This window comes from Miscanthus floridulus, chromosome 17 (assembly GCF_019320115.1).
Source record: "Miscanthus floridulus cultivar M001 chromosome 17, ASM1932011v1, whole genome shotgun sequence".
Lineage (NCBI taxonomy): Eukaryota > Viridiplantae > Streptophyta > Magnoliopsida > Poales > Poaceae > Miscanthus > Miscanthus floridulus.
The window spans coordinates 26,044,378-26,066,253 of NC_089596.1; the positions used below are offsets into that span (position 1 = coordinate 26,044,378).

The 21,876-nt window shown below is 45.5% G+C and overlaps 1 protein-coding gene across 2 annotated transcripts; it reads left to right on the top strand.

Annotated features, from left to right (window-relative positions):
- The first annotated feature begins 3,269 nt into the window (after positions 1 to 3,269).
- On the top strand, positions 3,270 to 8,581 carry LOC136517410 (villin-1-like). 2 transcript variants are annotated; one of them, XM_066510967.1, is made up of 20 exons: positions 3,271 to 3,457; positions 3,902 to 4,001; positions 4,106 to 4,174; positions 4,311 to 4,547; positions 4,635 to 4,812; positions 4,897 to 5,032; positions 5,115 to 5,277; positions 5,367 to 5,517; positions 5,609 to 5,694; positions 5,761 to 5,916; positions 6,083 to 6,151; positions 6,238 to 6,306; positions 6,471 to 6,608; positions 6,732 to 6,860; positions 6,969 to 7,116; positions 7,200 to 7,210; positions 7,334 to 7,474; positions 7,570 to 7,698; positions 7,824 to 7,886; positions 8,088 to 8,581. In XM_066510967.1, exons 1-20 carry the CDS (start codon positions 3,414 to 3,416, stop codon positions 8,397 to 8,399), a joined length of 2,529 nt encoding a protein of 842 aa, XP_066367064.1. In that variant the 5' UTR covers positions 3,271 to 3,413; the 3' UTR covers positions 8,400 to 8,581. The 2 variants fall into 2 exon arrangements, with proteins under 2 accessions (XP_066367063.1, XP_066367064.1); XM_066510966.1 differs by having other exon boundaries at positions 3,270 to 3,457; positions 4,311 to 4,812.
- Positions 8,582 to 21,876: the final 13,295 nt, after the last annotated feature.

Here is a 21,876-nt window from a genome sequence, read left to right on the forward strand (position 1 = left end):
TTACAATTTCTGTGGTCTGGGCCATGGCAGCCATAAGGTAAGCTTGTATATCATCATGAACTGCCTAAGTTTCTGGGGTGTTGGGTAGTCGTTGCATTGTCGCCATAGCAACGACGATGTTGGCGCTTGGAGTCTTGAAGACCTACTTGTCCCCCACCCTGTCAAAGGCGTTGTTAAGGTCGCGTGGCTGGACCCTTATGCGTCGAGCCTCCTCTTCCGCCTCGACTTCGATTTGTCGGCGATTAAACCGATCAATATTGCGTGCTTCGCGTGCCAGCCTTTCTTGTTCTGTCTCACCGACTGCCGGTGGTTCGTCATTACTGACAACGTTGATCAAGCCTCCCCGCCTTGGTGGGAAGGACGGGAATCGCGGGTATCCCGGGGCGTGGTCTGGGATATCCAGATCGTATTCGACGCCTTCATCATCGTGATTCTGGAGCTCAGTGCGAACAGAGGCATTAGATGTGGTGCCGGACGAAGAGCTTGAGCCACCCTCTTGAACTGTGTGGACCGATCCTTCTTGACAATCCTCAATCCGGACCATGTTGACGAAGTTGAGTAGCTTTGGCCGAGGTCAAAGCATAAAACGCATATCCGAGCAGCGTTGTATATTGTAAGCGTAGTTGGAGGCAGCGTTTCACAGGCCGTAGGGCTGGGCCTGGTAGTTCTCTGTCGAGGCTTCGTACTCAGAGAGCCAGAGACCCATCGCGGAGGCTAGCCGGCGATGAGCGAAGCGCCCTTCAGGAGTAGATATGACCACGAGATCTGTACCAAGTCGTGCAGAACGACTGGCCCGAGCTGGTCGGGTAGATCTGTTGTGGGAAGCGGTTACCTGCTCATTAGGTTGACTTTGAATTGAACTTACGAGAGCTAGGGTTTCAGCGAGTTTGGTGCTGACCCGATCGATGGAGTCGAGCAGGTCGGTGTTGTCGATCTGCTTCCCTTTGTAGCGGGGAAGCGGACGACGGGTTGTCAGCGTGGCTAAAAGCGATGCGGACGTGGTTGGAGCCAGGTCCACCGTGGTCGGAGCCAGGTCCACCGTGGTCGGAGCTAGATCCCCCGTGGTCGGAGCCGTAGTCGATGCAGGTGAAGCAGTGGTCGACGCGGATTGAGTCCGCGCCTCCTCCGTGATCATGGCGATGAAGTCGTCGGAGCCAGTGGTCCAGGTGATCTGGCCGATGGTGAACGTGAGGCCGTTCGGCATAGCCACGGAGCCGGAGATGACGACCATCTTGTTTGCTTGGAGAGCAGTACGCACATCCCCTACCTGGCGCGCCACTGTCGACGAAATATGGTCGGCAGTCTACCTAGGGGTATGCCCAAGGTAGTAGATTGTCGGCAAACAGATGCGCAAGCCACAAACAAGACGGTGACGCAAGACAGTCACGAGGTTTTATCCAGGTTCGGCCGCCGTAAAGGCGTAATACCTACGTTCTGCGTCTGATTGTATTGCTGTATGTCAATAAGAGATGTTTTTTAGAGGGGGTCCCCTGCCCACCTTATATAGTCCGGGGGACAGGGTTACAGATCTGGAAACTAATCCTAGCCAGTTACAATTGCCATAGGTGGCCGGATAAGGATTCCTATTTTAACCGACCAGGATCTTGCTTGATCTCTAAATCTGCCTTGACTCCTTGTGCGGGACTCCGAACAGGTTGGCCGGGCCGCGTGTCGTCTTTTAGTGGACCGGACCCCCTGACCCGGGCCGGCCTAAGCCTAGCCGTAAGGATATAGGGGTTAATACCCCACAGTCTTTGGTTGGCAAAATATTCGATGGAAACTACCCACTAAATGAAAACATGAAAACCAATTCAAAAAACATATTTTAGTCATTTAAAAAAATTAAACTTGGCACATTCATAGTGCATATAAATATGTACTCACATGAAAAAAGTTAAGATGCGAACTAAAACTAGAAAAATCATAGAAATGACAAATATGGAATATCATCTTTTAGTGCGCATAAACCTAAAATTTATTATCTTCGTATAAATTTCTCCAATACGAGTTTGAAATTTAACTTTTGTACGTGAGTGCATATTATATGCTATGAATAAACTAAGTTTAATTTTTTTAACAGCTAAAATATGTTTTTTATTGATTTTCATATTTCCACCAAACTTGTGGTTTCCATCAAATGTTTTGCATACTCTTCGGCAGGTCCGCAGGTGCAATGGTGTATGGCGAACTGGCGATGGCAACATGAGACCTTCCCTCAGTAGGACAGAGATGGGTACGGCGCCGCATCGGTTGGCTCGTCGTCGACACGAGTCAAAGGGCAGACGGTATTAAAGTTGCACGCTGCAGACTTGAATGCAAAGCAAGGGCGCGTGTGGTGAGCTTGTTGGGTGGTGGAGCCCCCCGTTCTGTCTCGTTGGTGCCTTTCTCCTCCTCTCTCCTCTAGTCCTCTGTGCGCACTGCAGCTTCAGCCCAGTGAAGTGAAGTGCTGCTCTACCAGCATTTTTTTTTGGCCTTGTTTAGGTCCAGTTTAGGGTGCGTTTAGATCAAAAAAAATTTTGGATTTTGGCTCACTGTAGCATTTCGTTTGTATTTGGTAATTAGTGTCTAATTATGGACTAATTAGGCTCAAAAGTTTCGTCTCGCGATTTCTCGACCAACTGTGTAATTAGTTTTTTTTTTCGTCTACATTTAGTACTCCATGCATGTGCCGCAAGATTCGATGTAACAGTTACTATGCAAAATTTTTTGGCAACTAAACGGGGCCTTAGTTTGCCAAAAATTTTGCAAAATTTTTCACATTCTCCGTCACATCGAATCTTTGGACGCATACATGAAGAATTAAATATAAATAAAAAATAAAACTAATTACACAGTTTAGACGAAATCCACGAGACGAATCTTTTAAGCCTAATTAGACTATGATTGGACACTATTTGCCAAATAACAACGAAAATGCTACAGTGCCCATTTTGCCAAAAAATTTAGAACTAAACTGGGCCTTAGATTGAAACTTTTTCAACCTGATAAATAGTACCACTTTCGTCTTATTTGGCAAATATTGTCCAATCGTGGATCAACTAGGCTCAAAAGATTCATCTCGTGATTTCCAACTAAACTGTGTAATTAATTTTTTTTTACCTACGTTTAATATTCTATGCAAGCGATTAAAAATTGATGTGATGAAGAGAGAGTGAAAAAACTTTAATGGGATCTAAACAAGGCCGAAAGACTCTACCAGCCGCTTGCTCACCTTTCCCTTTCTCAGCCGCTTGCTAACCTTTCCCTTTCTCGGGTAGCTCGCCATTTTTTTTAATCAGCACGGCGAGCTGAGCAGAGCAGCGCTGCAGCAGCCAGCGAGTGAGTGTGAGCTCCCACTTCCATTGCCTGCTTGCTTCTGCTCCCCTGCATCCAGTCCAGCGGGCGCCACCGGCACAGCGAACTCGCCGGCGAACATGAAGGGCGTCGACGATGCGTTCCTCGGCGTCGGCGACAAGCCGTGCGTCCCCTCCTCTCATCCTCCCCCACCTCTCTTGTCCTTTCGGTTTTGTTCTTTTACTGTCCTGTTCGGTTGTATTATTCTTGTTCTCTGCTAGGACAAGAATCTAGATTCGGGCCTGCATTTGAATATGCCTCACGCATCCTACTGCTACTTTTATTTATTCCCTTTTTTCCTTTATATAAGGGATGCTGTCTTTTGCTTAGGAACCAATTATTTACCTGCAGCAAAGTTACTATATATACTACTCCAAGCATGATTTCACCCTTTTTGTTATGAATGAAAAATATGGATCCTTATGATTCTGGAAGTGAATCTGGGATGCTAGGGGGGGAATGGCTACCATGATGCTGAAACTGACAGCTGAATGTAACATTTAATCTGGCCAATTTACTTTCTCTATTTCACCCCTGCTCTGTAAAAAAAATGTTGTTCCCATTCCAGAGGGCTGTCCATTTGGTGCATTGTTGGGAGCAGTCTGGTCCCAGTTGCGAAACCCCAGCACGGCAAGTTCTACACCGGCAGCACCTACACCATACTGAATGTATGTACTCCTATCTCTGCGCCAATCGGTCTCTCCAGGTGTGAAATTGTGTAGCTCGTTGCCAATTTACGCCGCTTGAGTTCACATGTTCTGTATTTTCTCAGACAGCCGAGCTGAAATCCGGGTTTCGCCGACACGATGTGCATTACTGGGTTGGGGAGGAGTCCAAAGAGGTGTGTGCTCCTGAATCTTGAATTCTTGATGCATCAACAATGGTCCCCCAAATCAAGACTTTTGCTTTGCTGTGCCTTTTTTTGGTTATGACTTTGTTTGTGTCCTCTGCACTGGGTTGTGGTTCTGGTCACCTAGGAAAATTGTCTCATGGCCTCAGACAAGGCTGTTGAGTTGGACGCGGCACTGGGCTCCAGCACGGTCCAGTACAGGGAGACACAGGGCGAAGAATCTGACAAGTTCTTGTCATACTTCAAACCGTGTGTCATCCCAGTACAAGGCTGCTTCTTTTCGCACCTGAAAGGATCTGGTGATAGATCCAACGCCACCACGATGTTTAGGTGCGAAGGAGAGCACGTTGCTCGCGTCACGCAAGTAAGAGGTCTACTATCTCAAGATTTTCATTCGTTTGCTGAAATGCTGATGCAAGACAAACCTGCTGTGTTTCTAATCCTGTCTCAGGTGCCGTTTTCACGGTCCTCTCTGGATCACAAATCGGTCTTTATTGTGGACACGCCGTCAAAGATTTTCCTTTTCAGTGGCTGTAATTCTAGTATGCAAACAAGGGCTAAAGCATTGGATGTTGTTAAGCATCTGAAGGAGAACCGACACTCGGGCAGATGTGAGATCGCGGCAATAGGTACAGCTATAGACAATTGATCTTGCAAAATAGTGGCTGGAAAGATGCTAGCTCTAATTTTGTTTACATTGTCACTGATTGTAGAGGATGGAAAGCTTGTTGGTGATTCTGATGCTGGAGAGTTCTGGAACCTGTTTGGAGGCTATGCGCCTATTCCTCGTGATTTACCTGATACAGTCAAGGAAGAGCCACCAACTGCACCATCCAAAAAACTTTTTTGGTAATTACTCCCTGCTTAATTTAGACTTAACTAGCCTGAAGTTGCACGTCGCGAGATGTTTGGTATGCTTTCCTGCCTGCAGGATCAATAAGAGAAACCTTGTTCCATTGGAGGCACATTTGTTAGATAGAGAAATGCTGAACTCAGACAGAAGTTACATGCTGGACTGCAAGACTGAAATATTCATATGGATGGGGATGACAACACTGGTTTCGGAGAGGAAGTCATCTGTTACTGTCCTAGAAGTAAGCAGATGAAACCTCATTATATTCCTTTCTTCTTCTATTACTACAGGCGTTCAATGTTTGAAACCAATATCTTTTCATTTCTCTAGGATTATGTGCACTCCCAGGGCAGGTCATTCAACGTTGTCACATTTATTATGACAGAAGGCCATGAAACTGTTGATTTTAAGCTGCACTTTCAGCATTGGCCCAGGAATGTTGAGCTAAAGTTATATGAGGCTGGCCGAGAGAAAGTGGCAGGTGTGAGGACCATGGTGATTTTGTCCATCAATTGTTTTCATCTAGAACATTGTAAAGTCGTGATAGGGTCTGATGCCAAATCATGGTACAGCTATTTTCAAATATCAGGGCTATGATGTCACAGAAATTCCAGAGGATAAACCTCAGCAGCTCATCAGTTGTAATGGCAGTCTGAAGGTAATGTTCCCTACGTAGGTGTTGATATGTATGTACCATTTTAAAAAACATTAAAATTGATTGCAGGTGTGGTTGGTAGACCGTGGTTGTACAAACCTCCTTAGCACTGAGGACCAGGAGCAATTGTACACTGGAGACTGTTATATCATACGGTACAGCTATGTGGAAGATGGAAAAGATTGCCATCTGTTCTTTGCCTGGTCCGGTAAGAATAGTGTAAAGGTACGTTCTTCGTGCATGGAACCTTTTAATATATCAAAGAAAAGGCTGTTGAAAACATGGCCACAACTATTAGGATCCAGATCTATTGCTTGGCTCTGTTTGCACATACATGTGTGGCAATTGTTCAGTGTTTTGTATGTTACTTAACCTGTGCATTTACCTGCAGGACGATAGCATGGTGGCAACATTGTTAATGTCTAGCATGGCTGGTTCAGTCAAAGGGCATCCAGTTGTGGTCAGCTAATTCAGCCTTTCACCCCTAAAAAGTTCCACATATGTTCACTTGCTGTTTTATTACTTTATTTGCAACATGTATCTCAGGCACAAGTTTTTGAGGGCAGAGAACCAGAATTGTTTTTCTCAGTGTTCAGGTCACTAATCATATTCAAGGTACGCAATGCGTGTTCATAAGTGTTTTGTTCTGCAGTCAATGCACTTGAATATTAATTAGAAAAATAGGAGCGAAGCAAATGCATAACATGGAAATTAATACTTCGAGTCATTGCAAAACTTGGATATTAATACTTGAATTTGTTGTCTTATTTTCTTTCCAGGGGGGCAGGAGTGCTGCATATAAGAATTCTGTTCTACAGAAAAATCCTAGAAATGGATATCATCAGAAGGAAGGAGTCGCCCTGTTCCGTGTTCAAGGTCTTAAACATGATTGTGTGCAGGCCATTCAAGTTGATCTGGTGAGTTTGCTAAAAATAAGGACCATACACACACAATCAGCTTCATAACCTGAATCATACATACATTACTTTGATGCTGCTCTAAAATCTTTTCCTGTGCATGGATTACTTAACTAAATGCAGGTTGCAAGTTCACTTAATTCCTCACACTGTTATATTTTGCAAGACAACGGTTTGTTCCTTACCTGGTTAGGAGGCCTCTCTTCACCAAACGATCATAATATACTTGACATGATGATGAGCAAGTTGTGTGTAAGGAGAATATGGCATGCAAATCCTTCTTTTCTTCTCAGTGATGATGTTGAATCTTTACAGACCATGTACATTCTCTTTTGAACTATTGTAGCACCATTTTTGCAGCCGATGAAACAGTCCTTGGTTGTCAGAGAAGGCTCTGAACCGGATCACTTCTGGAAAGTTTTGGGAGGACGATCAGAGTACTCAAAAGAGAAGCCTGTGAAGGGTTGGCCTGCAGATCCACTTATGTATGCTTGTAGATTTGAACAAGGTATGCAGACATTTTACACTGAACTTTAGATAATATCGTTGCATAGAATGTGTCTCTAAGCCCAAAGGATGATCTCTTTGCAGGTTTGCTCAAGGTGAGTGCTACCTTACTCCTTCCAATGATCGGCTAACTAGTATCTTGCAGGATCTGAAGCATGCCAAATAAACCCTGTTTTTTTAATCAAAAAATAAACCATGTTGTGGTTCATATCTTTAAGGTCAAGGAGGTATTCAGCTTCTGTCAGGACGACCTGGCAACTGAAGAAACATTGATTCTGGATTGCAATGACGAAATCTACGTTTGGGTTGGGCTACACTCGGATATTACATCCAAGGAGCAAGCTCTCAATATTGGCAAGGTCACTAGTGATTCAGAACTATGATTTGTTATTATTGATTCAGGAACAATGCCCTTTGAAACCTGAGTTCTCTGTTTGTTTCTACATTCCTGCAGATGTTCCTTCAGGATAGCACTACTAACGGTGGAAGATCGATCGAAAAAACAGTGTATGCAATCACAGAAGGGGATGAGCCTGTATTTTTCAGAAACTTTTTCAGCTGGGACAATTCAAAGCAATCATCTGTAAGTTCAGAGCACACACAAATGGTGGACAATTCAAGATCTCATAAACTGCATCTCTGCAGTTCATCGATCAATGCATAAACAAACTCACCGGATGACAAGTCTGGTTTCTGTTGTACATGTAGATGGTTGGCAACTCATTTGAGAGGAAGCTGGCCGTCCTGAAAGGGGTCTCTCCAAAACTAGAGGTATTTGGCTACTTCTGAATGCTGCTAATTCATTCAGCCCCATATAGAGCAAAGAAACTGAACCGCTCCTCAATAAAATTCCTAAGTCTAGCCAGATAGCCAGCCTATCCTTAATGCTCTGTTTGACTAGATTCCTCTGTAAAATTCCTACGTTATTGTCATGATATTGAGAGTTGAGAATTGAGACTCTCTGTGATGCAGACACCGGACAGAAGTATGCGCAGGCTGCCGTCGAGGAGGCCTGGGGTATCGTCGGAGCCGACCACACCGGAGCACCAGCACCAGCAGCAGCTGACGGTGAGGAGGGCTTTCGGCTCCGCGTCTGCTGGGAGGTTTGTCAGGGAGCGCTCTCCAGCTGCCGCACCGCCAACGTCATCGCCATCTCCCAAAAGCCGTTCCTCGCCCTCGACGTCGTCGACGCCCACCGCAGTGGCACGGCGGCTCTTCCCTGCCTCGGTGCACGCGTCGGAGGCCGTGCACGTGGTCTCCACGGGGACAGCTCGACGACGGTGATAGCTGGCCGGAAGACGTTAGCCGTTGTGTAATCGTGCACGATTGAACCATCTAGAGTTGTACTAGACGATGGAGTTGTACCACCGGCGTAAGTACGTGTTTGTATACAGAATTTGCCTGTCACACTGAAAGTTTCTATTTTGGAGTGTGAATAGTCGCCACTAATAAGAAAACTAATAGGTTTCTCAGGTCGGTGCGCGGACGTCCGGCCCTCGCGTACTACGCCTGCTTCACGTGGGACTGCGTTGCTCCGTTTCCAGTACATGCGTGCGGCGTGCGCCCACACGGGCCGATTTGTGCCCGCTCCGTTTCCTGCGCCCGCTGCTCGCGTCCTCTCCCCGCTCCCACATGCATGCACCGAGGCCTATACTGTAGATCGGTCTCACTACATCACGTACGACAGTATTGATCTCCTTTTACAATATCTAGATAAAAAATTTCTAATATACATCTAAAATAGATGAAAACATTTATGACATACACTCATCATTGCAATATGTCCAACATCTCGATCTACTTTTGAAACATCCAGATGCAACAATTACAACGTGCAAAAAGAAGACAGATGAAACAATTGAAAAATACGTCTGAAACACTTGCAAAAAAAAACACTTGAAAATACTTGAAAAGCCATTACAAACATTCGTAACATCCGATAAACACACTTACAACATAAGTGTACCGCATATGCAACATCCAGATAAACACACTTACAACATACGTCCGAAAAAACAAATAAACAATAGGGATAGACGCTTGCAACATACGTGTACAACCATTGCAACATATGCAACATCCCGATCTACTTTTGCAACATCCGTATAAAACACTTGTAAGATACCTCTAAAATATCTGAAACATTTGAATTTTACATTTACAACATGCATCGTATCCCGATGAGGCCTCCTTCGCTGTCTGCATCAGAGCGCTGGCGTGCCGTAGCCTTAGCAGGAGGCGAGGCCAGAGGGCTTCTGCGCCAGGGCCCGATGCTTCTCCTTGTGTTGGCAGCGGCCGTTGGCGTCGTCGGGCAACGTAGGCAAGGGAGCAGGAGCAGCGGGGTGGGTGGGCAGAACAGAAGCAACAGGGCGGGCACGTAGAGCAGGAGCAGCAGGGCGGACGCGTGGAGCGAGAGCAGTGCCGGGAGCAGCGTCAGGAGTGGCTGGGCGGGCGCGCGGAACAGGAGCAGGAGTCGGGGCGCCCTTGGTCCGGGGTGTAAAACATCGAATGGGGAAAATATCGATGTTTTTTTTATAAACAGTGCATGCCACGACGAAGGGAGCATGCCTGTGAAGCGGTCCGCAGAAAGGATCCTGTTCTCACATTGTGTAAAAACAAATGGTTCCTCACATTTATAAAACTTTTCCAACATTTAGTTAATAGCTGACCATTTAATTATATATATTTTTTTGCCAAAATTATCGGCGTGTTCAGCTGGTCACATTCCAACTTATTTCAGCTTGTTTCAGCTTATTCTCTCTTACAGAACACTATTGAATTAGCCGAAATTAGTCGAAATCAGCCACAACTGGATCAACCGAAATTCGGTAGGTTTCGTTCGTCGTATTCATGCTCAATTAACAGTATTAGTGTTTTATAGTGCAAAATTCTATTTTCGAAATTCGGTAGGTTTCGTTCGAATTATTTTTTATATATAAAAAAGTATGGGACTCAAATATATTCTGGCTGAGCCCAACTCATTTTATTTCTCTTGTGCTCTCTCCCAAACCGGCCGAGACTCCTATTCTCCACTTGGCCTAGCCCATCTGACAAACTGGGCGCCGTTTGTCATCTCCTCTCCTGTCACTCGGGTGTTGTCTGCCTTTTTCTGTTTTTTTTTATCTTTTTCCTCAGTGTTTGGTAAGCTTGAGGTTGCTAATATGTACTGTCATTAATTCCCTTTTAATGAAAAATGCATGCTTTGGAAGGTCGCTAAAATATGATTGCTATACTACCGAAAGAAGCTAAGAGCATCTCCAATAGTTCTCAAAATCCACTCCCAATCTAGATATTTTTGGGCAAGATTGAAAAAAAACTATTCTCCAACGACTCTCTATCTCAACTCCCAATCTTTCTGCACTTGCAAAAATCAACCAAATTGCATGGATATATACAGGATGGGCCATGCTAGCGTCTGGATGTCTAGATAGACAGGCGCATCCGGACGGCCGCGCATACTGTTGCGCCTGTCCGCGTGCTACTGCGCCCCGTGCCTCCTGCTACTGCTATGCCTACCTAGAAGAGCATGTACGTGGGCCCGCCCAGCTACATGCGAGAGAGAGGGAGCACAGCGCGCGTACCCCAATGAGAGAGAGAACACAACGCGCGTACCACGATACGAGAGACCAATGCGAGAGAGAGGGAGAGAGCACAGTGCGAAGAGCCGGACCCATGTGTTGACCTTAGCTGCATGCTCTACCATGGGGGACCAAGCCTGGTGGTGCAGGGGCACCTGGTTCTGTGTCCATTGGGTACTCGTCCGCTCTGACGCTCTGCATGCACGCATGCACTTTGACCAGGGGTGCTCAGCCGTTTGGGCAATCATCGTCCATTCGTGCACGTCCGACTGATAGAGCTGGCTCGCATGACAGAGATAGGCAGCACTGGATGGGTGCGTGCAGCGCGTGCGTGCCCGCGAGTCAGAGCGCGTGGGGAGCAGCACTTGCTGGAACATACTAAAACCAGGTGAAATAATTGAAACATATATTTGCAACATGTGTGTATAACCACTGCAACATATGCTACATCTAGATAAAATAATTGCAATATATTTCTGAAATAGGTGAAAGATTTAGAACATACACTTGCAACATACGTGTATAGCCATTATAACATATGCAACATCCAGATGAAAACATGCAACATCTAGATGAAACAGCTGAAACATTTGAAAAACACACTTGCAACATACGTTTGAAACAGTTAAAACATTTGAAACATATACTTGCAACACGCGTGTATAGCCATTGTAACATATGCAACATCAGATCTGCTACTTTTGCAACATCCAGATGAAACATATGCAACATACTTCTGAAACGAAACATGTGGTTGCAGCATGTGCTCATCTAATTGCTGCCACCCAATGAAGGCTCACTGGGGAGTGCAGCGCGAGGCATGAGCGGCTCGCGGCACGAGGCATGAGGCACGGATGGCGTGCGGCGTGAGGTACGGTGGGGTGCGCAGCATGAGGCGGGTCTGGCGTGAGGCGTGAGGCACAGGGGCACGCGGCGCAAGGCGGTTCCATCCCGGTGGAAGCATCCAGATTTTTTTTAATAATATGAAGAAGCCATTGTAACACCCCGGTGTTATGCCAGCATTTAGGCACTGCAAATCATGCATATTGTGCATCATCAAGCATTCTAATCATACATGCCTAATCATGTAAATAATAACCGAAACCCTGCTTCGAAACGTATGAAACATGCTCGTGAAACATGAATGTTGCATACACTTGTTTAGAGTTGTTTTTGCCCTAATTATGCTTGCTAGGTTAGTAAAACATGTTTGACTATCATTGTAAATCATCTAGAATTATTTAGCACAATTTTTGGAGCAAAGTTTGTATTTAAATTATTGCCAAATTTTGCTTTAAAAATAATTCTCCAAAAATTAGGGTTTTGAGTTAAAATTGACTTTAATTTTATAATTCAAAATCTAGCAAGAATTGGACTTTGGTCATAAAAGCAAAATTGTAGAGGATTAAATTCTAAGCAACTTTTATTTTTGGGCCATCTTCAAAAGAAGTCATTTTCTTGCTCAAAAGGGTATTTGAAAACTGCTATTTGAAATTTCCTTGAAAATAGAAAACTGAAAAATGTTTCTATCCTTTCACGGGCCGCCGCCTCGCTTCTCGGCCCACGGCCGAAGCCGGCCCGGCCTACCTCCGCGACCGCCGCTCGCCCGCCCCGCCTCGGCCCAGCCCAGCTCACGCGTCTGGCCTGCTCGGCGCTGCGCCGCGCCATTCCCACGCGTCGCGTCCCGACCGCGTCAGGGCATGCTCGCCGCGTGGCCGCCATGCGCCGGCGACGCCCGCCGCGCGGCAGCCACGGCCTGCCTCGCCCTCCAGCGCTCGCCTTCTTCTGCCCGACAGCGCTGCGCTCTCCACTCCACTCACTCACTCAGTAGCAGCGACCGCGGCAGCAGCAGCGACCGCGCGCGCCACGAGCTCCGCCACCAGCTCCCTCGCCGAATTTGGCTCGCCCGGCCACCATGGCTCGCCGTTGAACCCTCCATCTCGCCCGCAGCAACGCCACCTCACGCACCACGCTGCCGACCAGCTCGCCACGCGAATCGACCGGAGGTGAGGCCCAATCGCGTGTTTTTCCTCCGCGCTGCCGCTCGCCGGAGCTCAGCCGCAGCGCATGCCGCCGTGGCTAGCCCTGCTCCGCCTCCCTCTCTTCCTCTTTTCGCGCGCACCATGCCCGCCTCGCAATGGCGAAGCTCGGTTGCGAGTCAACGTCGCCGCTCCGGCCACCCTTGCGCCGGAACGAGCCCGCGCTGCCGCCAAGCAGCGCCGCCGCGTGCCATGGCCGCCGGCCACCTTGCTCCGGTGGTCCTCTGGCCTTGCAAGTTGTACCAGCGGGTGCGCATCGCTTTGTGGAGTCCGACGGTGCCGACCACGCCGCCGGCGACCTCACCACCGGTGAGATCCGGCTGGTCAAAGCCGTCCCCTGCCTCCAGGTGACTGGCCAGTGGGGCCGGTTGACCCGCTGGGTCCTGCGTGGCAGCCCCTCTGGGTGTACAGCACCGGGTGCACCCAGCGATTGTGTCGGCTGATTTTTAAAAGGGATTAAGAAATGAATTTTCAGTTTTCTGTTAAATGCTTTGGAAAATGTTTGTGTACTCATTTTGGCTCCAAATTTGTTGAAACAAAATTTTCTAGGTTCCTTGTCACCAGATCTACATGATAAAAATATTGCATGTCATTTTTGAGATACTTTTCTATAGAGCTTTAATTAATTCTTGATATTGCTGATATCTTGTAAAATGTGTAGTAAATCCTATATGTATCAGAAAAATATGATTCTAAGTTTGTTACTCTTCTTGTGTAATGTACTTCCTAGGAAAAATATGTGCCATGCATGTCCTGTAGAAAAATTATGAGGTGTAGTTCAAGTGCCTTTAATGGCTGATTTTTGTTATTTTTGCTAGAGAGCAAAATTTGTATAAAACATGCATGTGATAATTTTTGTACAGTGATTATTTGTTGTATAGAACATAGGAAAAATATTTCCTCTGTTGTTTGACACTTTTCATAATACAAAGTATTTTCATGTTCATAATCATGCCATAGCTTGTTATTTTTGTGTAGGCTAATCCACTCATTCAAATACCATAAAAATCTGATGGTAGACTACTTAGGGTAGTACTGTGCTATGGTAATTTTCTAAGATTTTTCTAAGCTATAAAAATAGATGTTGCTATTCAAACCTATTATTAATTAGGGTTTAATCAAGTGTTGCTTTGTGTATGCTTAAGAAAGTAGTGAAGCTTTGGTGTATCTTTGAAGCATTTAATGAGATGTGTTGACTTAGCTTATTAGTAGTAGAAGAGAATGCAGTAGATGACATGTGCTTGTAGTATATGTTCTTGGATGATGTTGACTACCTTGCATTCAAGCATATCCATTGTATTCATTTCATCCGATGCACTTTTGCATAAGCACTTACGCACATGCATCATACAGGATCGCAAATCGAGAACCTAGTCGTCATACCCGAGGAGCCCGAGGTGCAGCCGTAGGAAGTGACCGAAGCCGACGAGGAGGACGTTGAGGAACTTCCAGAGTGCCCCGATCACCGCCCGAGCTCCTTCGAGAGAGGCAAGCCCCAGAGCATTTTCTCCCCGGTTTGCAATTATTAATTAAATGCTTTACTTTAATTGATGCATTATGTTCAGGAGTTGTTTGCAACTGTTGATGCATTATACCTTGTCTACCTTTGTTATACTATATCCTTGTTACCCTGGTATCCGCAGTTGAGTCAATGCTTAGCTGGCTTAGACCGGTAGAAGTCGGGTGATTTCCTGTCACCTACGAGCTATAGGTGGTTACCTGGATCTGCTTGGATAACTATGTAGTCATGGTATAACTAAGTGTTAAATGAAGTTGAGACCGGACGGAGACTTATAGAGTTTTGGACCGTAGTGCTTTCCATCTGTGTCGATTAAGGACCGACCGTTGTTGGGCCTCGAGTCATGTTGAACTCATGCCTTACATTTAGCTAGCCAAATAAAGTACCTTTCGACCGCGAAGCTGGGAGATTATTCAGGCCGAGTAGATTGCCCGCAGCGCACTGTGCTGGAGCAGGTGTGGTAGGACACGGGGGCGAGATGATAAGACCAAAGTGCAGTCGGTCGGCCCCCGGGTACATGTGGTTCCTGGCAAACTCGAGATACCTGGATAGTTGACTCGGTGACCAATACCTCACTTTAGCGGGTGAGTGAGGTTTGTGTAAGGAATAAATCACCAGCTGGTTAGGAATCGATTCGAATCGCCATCGCTCCTGGATAGTGAGCACTTGACTTGAGTGACTTCATCGTAGTAATGTTGATGGAACACTTGGATAGTTATAATGAATATGACAATATGGAAGTTGTTAATGATCATTGGTTATCATTATTGGCTTAATCACATGTTTGCTCTAGTATAGGTGCAAATGTAGTCGACAGGTTAATAATAATTAACTTGACAATAATGCTTTTGGAAAGGTTCTTGAAATGCTAAAAATGCTTCCTTTTTTTGCAAATGAGTCAGCTACCCTACTATAAAGCCTTCATAATCCTTGGTGTCACTTATTTTCAGTTATATCAGGTAAGTCTAGCTGAGTACCTTCTCGTACTCAGGGTTTTATTCCCACTTGTTGCAGATGGGCAGATGTATTACGGCTACTGTATCAACTGCCTTTATCCTGCGATGAATGATGCTTAGGACCATGGGCATGGTCATTCCTTACGTCTCGTCTGATGCTTTTGTTAGAGATGATCATTAGCTGGCACTGTATTTGAACTCCGTGTGAGTGTGTGTGGTTTTGAACAAATGGCTTCCGCTACTTCTATTTGAACTCGTTTTGTAATAACTATGTTTAAACTCTGATGTATCTGAGATGCGAACTTTTATGTAATATGTGATGGTGACCGCTAAACTTATTACGATCTTGGCTAGGATGTGAGTTGGTTTAAAATCCTTCGAGATTTCACAGACTACCGGGTTATACAGGCTTAAGTTTGTTAAATCGTCTGCTCTGGCGGATGATTTTCTTACTTAATTTCGTATAATTGGTCGGTTCTGTTACAGCTGGCATCAGAGCATGGTTTAGCGTGTTACTGTTCACAAGTGTATTTAAAACAAAAAGGCATTTGAAAAACGTGATTTCCAAACTAAAAAGTGTGCCAGTGGTCATATCCTTTATGCCCAGTTAAGGACTCTAGGTGGCTTAATTAAGTACTGACTTGGGGTTCTTGCATCATATTTCTCTTTCGTCACTCATACGGCGTGCTATTGTATGAGTGCCACTTGTTTGAGTGGTAGTGTATGGATCAATTGCCTCTACGCCTCGGTAAGTGTGAGTTGTGAGAGCATGATCGGATACACCGCCGATCTAGGGTGAATGCTTATATGATGCTAGAGTAATTACATGTTCTACGCATGTTTTACAAAGGTATCTCATGTGTGGGTCTTCCGTCTGTTGAGGCGATGCCGTCAATAGGACGATGGTTCGGGTAGTTACTACCATTGTACATGTATCTGGGGATTCGTGTAGAGCGTGTAGATAAAATTTACTACTTTTATGCATTCATTGGGAATTGGGCTGAAATGAATCTTTTGCAGGTACATAACAACGCTATCGTGTAGAATGTATTAGCTACGTATTTGAGAGATCGTTTGTATGCCACCGAATTCGTCGCTAGAAATTATTTATTTCATAAGTTTGTGAGAATGTACGGCACGTACATACATCATATTACTTGTGCATTTCATTCATATCATGCATTCCTCCCCTTATAAATTGATTATCTCATTTTGATAAAAGTTGTATCACCAAAAATATGTTTCCACGGGGTAATAAAAGAACTTTTGCTACAGATGGCCCGCACGAAGCAGACCGCCCGTAAGTCCACCAGAGGAAGAGCACCTCGACGTCTGTTGGCCCTGAGGGAGCACTGCACCACGGACACCTTCTTGAGCGAGTTTGGCATGCCGACCTTGCTTTGGAGAGTGCTCCATGATGTGGGGTACCCAGACTGTCAAGAGCCGGTGTACTCTTGGAATGAGAGCTAGTTAGCAGAGGATGGACTTGCAGTGGTAGAGATCAAGGTTCCTACTCTCGGTGATGCTCCAGATTGGGATGGTTGGCACTTGGAGTTTGAGGGTCGCACTCCTGCTGAGGGTGTAGAGGGAGCAGCTTTCCGTGTCATCAGGGATATCATGAGCAGATTTCCCAGTAAGCTTGCAGCAGCTCTAGCTGGCACCTTTCCTAGGGATGATCCTCGTGATGCCATTTGGGTTCAGCCTCAGGGAAGTGCCTTGGTCAGAGGTCCAGCTGAGGGACAGGCTAGCGACAACCATTCTATGAGTGCTATGTTCGCCGCCATCAGAGCGTATGAGGGTCTTGAGAGTACCTACTGGACTTTGACTGGCTTACGTGATCATGATAAGCTCAAGGGGAGAAAGCAGAAGAAGAGACAGGCACGTGCTATAGCTAGTTTGTAGGAGCAGTTAGCTGATATGAACTTACAGCGAAACCAGGCGGTTGAGAGAGGTGATAGAGCTATGCAGCGGGTGCATACGTTGACTCAAGCCAACAACAATGCAGACCGCATGATTGGATAGTTGGTTCAAGAGAGGAATGAAGCCTGGGACGAGAGGGACCTTCTGCTGTAGAGGGTCGATGAGCTAGAGGAGTACAACGTCAACCTGCATGAGGAGTTTCACGCGCTCTACAATGGGGTTGGCCCATATGCTTCTCCAGACGCCGCTGGCATGGACATCGACGACGACAATGAGGACGAGCCTGTAGTTTCACCTAGGGGCGATGGTGACATCTCCGATCCCGACAACGGCCCCGAGGAGTAGGCTAGTTGCCTTGCGCTAGTATCTAGGTCCTATCGCGATGACCTTTCTTTTGTTGGCATGTAACCTAATGTATCTTGCATCGGAATCATAAGACTTGGCATGTGATTGGAACTTGACTAGGAATGCGATATTTGAACGCATAAAAGTCCAGTATATGTATGCTGGCAATTTGGTTGTATGGACGCGATGTTTGCTTTCGAAGTAATTTGATTAGTGATGTTGTTTTAATTGGGATGCGATTGTTGTGCCTCTGTTTTATTGTATGAATTTATTCTCTCCAGTAAATTCAGTACGGCATAATTTTTCCTTCACTCATAATTATTACAGCTTCACTCAATCATTACTTGTTGCTGAAATATGCAGATGACAAACACTCGCCGTACCACGTATGAGGCCGCTAAGACCGGTGCTAACGGTGCGGGGACCGGTGGTGGTGGTGGAAACCACGACAACAACAATGAGCCTCCCCATGAGCCGCATTTGCCACCTCCTCCCCCGTTTACCCCAAAGATGTTCCTCACACAGTTGCTCGGGAGTCAGCGCAACACGGAACAATCCTAGAAGAACATGGAGGATTTCTGCATACCATCACCAACAACGTTCAGCGCGGTAATAATCAGGGTGGTGGCATTGGGGTGAACCAATATAGCAGCTTCAAAGATTTTATGGACACCAGGCCGCCAATATTCAAGGAAGCAACAGAGCCACTCGATGCTGAGGAATGGATCAACACTAAGGAAGATAAATTCCGTGTGTTGAGGATGACTGAGGTATTGAAAACGGAGTATGCTGCACATCAGTTGCAAGGACCAGCGGGAATGTGGTGGAAGCACCATCGCACCACCTTCCCTCCAAATGCTCAGATTTCATGGAGAGAGTTCGCTGAGGCCTTCCGTGGAGTTTATATTCCACCTGGGTTGACCGAGATGAAGTTGGAAGAGTTCTTGGCGTTGAATCAGGGCACCAAGACTGTGACGCAATATTTGCATGCCTTCAACAACTTGTGTCGTTATGCTCCCGACATGGTTGACACTGATGCTAAGAGAATTGCTAGTTTCAAGAGGGGACTCAATCCAAAGATGATGAAGCATGTGGGTACCAACAACCACGCTAGATTCAATGACTTCATCAGCAATTGTCTGAAGCAGGAAAAGAACAACAATGCCAGCACCGCAGCCAAGACTCGCAAGAGAGCCCTAGAAGGTGGTCCGTCCCAAGCAAGAGCACCTGCGGGAGGTCATCCTCCCTATCGTCCATCTGCACCTGGCGCTAGGTTCAGGCCACCTCAGCAGAGAAGTCAGAATTTCTATGGACCCCAGAAGCCTTACAAGATGGCAGTACAGTCTAACAAGGCAGCCGCAACTGCGGTACAAGGTAGTTCTAAGGGAGCTGTGGGATCTGCTAGGACAGTGAGGGGACCCTGCTATAATTGTGACCAACCCGGCCACTTCTCAAGGTTCTGTCCTTATCCGCCCAAGAAGAAGCAGACCTATAATGCTCGGGTGCATAGTACGACTGTGGATGAAATTCCTGAGGAAGAGCCCATAACCGCTGGTAAGTTTCCTGTCAACCAAAACCCTGCAGTTGTTCTCTTTGATTCTGGATCATCGCATTCTTTTATGAGTCAAGCATTTGCACAGAAACATGAAGAACTATGCACAGAATTGGGTTATGGTTACCGTATAAGTTCAGCAGGGGCTGATGTTTTGACCAACCGGATGGTTCGAGGGGCAACCCTTGAATTAGGTAGCAGGAAGTTTCGAGTGAACTTGATAGTTATGCCTGGACTAGTTTTGGATGTCATTATAGGGATGAATTGGATGAAGGATTGGGGAGCAGTTATAGATACCGGAAGTTGGGTACTTACCCTTAAGGATCCCCTAGGTGAGGGTACTTTCCAAGTACCATTGCCTCGGAGAACAGACCTTATAAGTGTGACATGCGCTACGGAAGTCATTCCTATTCATCAGATTCTGGTAGTGTGTGAATTTCCAGATGTATTCCCGGATGAGCTACCTGGTCTTCCGCCGGATAGGTATATTGAGTTTGGAATTGAGTTAATCTCCGGAACAGCTCCGATTTCAAGGAGACCCTATCGGATGCCTCTAGATGAATTAGCTGAGCTGAAGAAGCAACTAGAAGATTTATCGAAAAAGGGGTTTATCCGGCCAAGCAAGTCTGAATGGGGATGTCCCACCTTGTTTGTGAAGAAGAAGAAAGAGGGCACGTTGAGAATGTGCGTGGATTACAGGCCACTTAATGCTGTGACCATCAAGAATAAGTATCCCTTGCCTCATATTGATGTTCTGTTTGACCAGTTAGCCAAGGCTAAGGTGTTCTCAAAGATAGATTTGAGATCCGGTTATCATCAGATCAAGATTAGACCACAAGATATACCGAAAACTGTATTTTCCACCAGATATGGGTTGTATGAGTATCTTGTCATGTCCTTTGGCTTGACCAATGCTCCTGCATACTTTATGTTTTTGGTGAATACAGTTTTCATGCCAGAATTGGATAAGTTCGTGGTTGTGTTCATTGATGACATTTTGGTGTACTCCGAGAACGAGAAGGATCATGAAGAGCATTTGAGAATTGTCTTAACCAGACTTAGAGATCATAAGTTGTATGCTAAGTTTAGCAAATGTGAATTCTGGTTGAAGAAAGTTCCTTTCCTTGGTCACATTCTGTCATAAAATGGAGTTTTAGTTGATCCAAGTAAGGTGCAAGAGGTTATGGATTGGAAGGCACCAACCATAGTTCCTGAGATTAGAAGTTTCTTAGGATTAGCCGATTACTATCGTCGTTTTATACCGGACTTCTCGAAGATTGCCAAGCCTATGACAAGTCTGCTATAGAAGGATCACAAGTTTGCGTGGACAGAGGAGTGTGAAGTAGTTTTCCACACTTTGTGGAAACTGTTGACCACTGCTCCTATTCTAGCACAACCGGACATTGAGAAACCATTTGATGTGTTTTGCGACGCATCGAAAACTAGATTGGGCTGTGTTCTTATGCAAGAAAGGAGAGTCATTGCTTATGCCTCACATCAATTGAGAAAGCACGAGGGCAACTATCCGACACATGATCTTGAACTTGCTGCAGTTGTGCATGCCCTAAAAATTTGGAGACATTATCTACTTTGTAATGTGTGCAATATTTTCACAGATCATAAGAGTCTCAAGTACATCTTTACCCAACCAGAGCTGAACATGAGACAGCGAAGATGGTTGGAATTGATCAAAGATTACAACTTGAATGTGCAATATCATCCTGGAAAAGCCAATGTAGTGGCAGATGCTTTGAGCAGAAAGTCACATTACTTGAATGTGCAGCCATTACTTGAAGATGGGTTCGATCTGATGCATCCTGCTGTGTTACATAGTATTTAGATTAGTTGCTCTTTGGAGAGTAAGATAATAGAAGGCCAGAAAACCAACAAGGGAATATTCCACATCAAAGAGAAAATAAAAGAAAAGACGTCTCAGCATTTTAAAGTGGATGAACAGGCCGTGTTGTCGTTTGACGACCGTCTTGTGGTTCCCAAGGATCGAGAGCTTAGGAATAAACTCATGGATGAAGCTCACCTTTCTAAGCTATCTATCCATCCAGGAAGTAGTAAGATGTATCAAGAATTAAGACCTCGTTATTGGTGGACCAAAATAAAGAAAGAAGTTACAGCATATGTTGCTAGATGTGACACGTGTTGTAGAGTGAAAGCTATTCATATGAAACCTGCCGGTTTGTTGCAACCTTTGTCCATACCTAGTTGGAAGTGGGATGATATAAGTATGGATTTAATCTTGGGTTTGCCCACTACTCAGAAGGGACATGATTCGATTTGGGTGATTGTGGATCGTCTTACTAAGACCGCTCATTTCCTACATGTCAAGACAACTTATCGACCACCTCAATATGCCGAGAAGTATATCGCAGAAATTGTGAGGTTGCATGGTATACCAAAGACTATAGTATCTGATAGAGGGCCACAGTTCACGGCTCACTTTTGGGAACATTTATACAAAGGCTTAGGAAATAGTTTGATTCGTAGTATCGCTTATCATCCTCAGACAGATGGTCAGACTGAATGAGTGAATGCTATTTTGGAGGATATGTTAAGAGCCTGTGTGTTGTCTTCTAAGGGATCATGGGAGTCATGGTTACCATTAGCTGAGTTTGCTTACAATAATAGTTATCAAGAAAGCATCAAGATGGCTCCATTCGAAGCTTTGTATGGCAGAAAATGTAGAACACCACTAAATTGGGTCAAGCCTGGAGATAGAAGGTATTATGGCATTGACTTTGTAGAAGAAGCCGAGAAGAAAGTTCATATTATTCAACAAAATATGAAGGCGGCCCAATCACATCAGAAAAGTTATGCAGATAGAAGAAGGAGACCTCTTG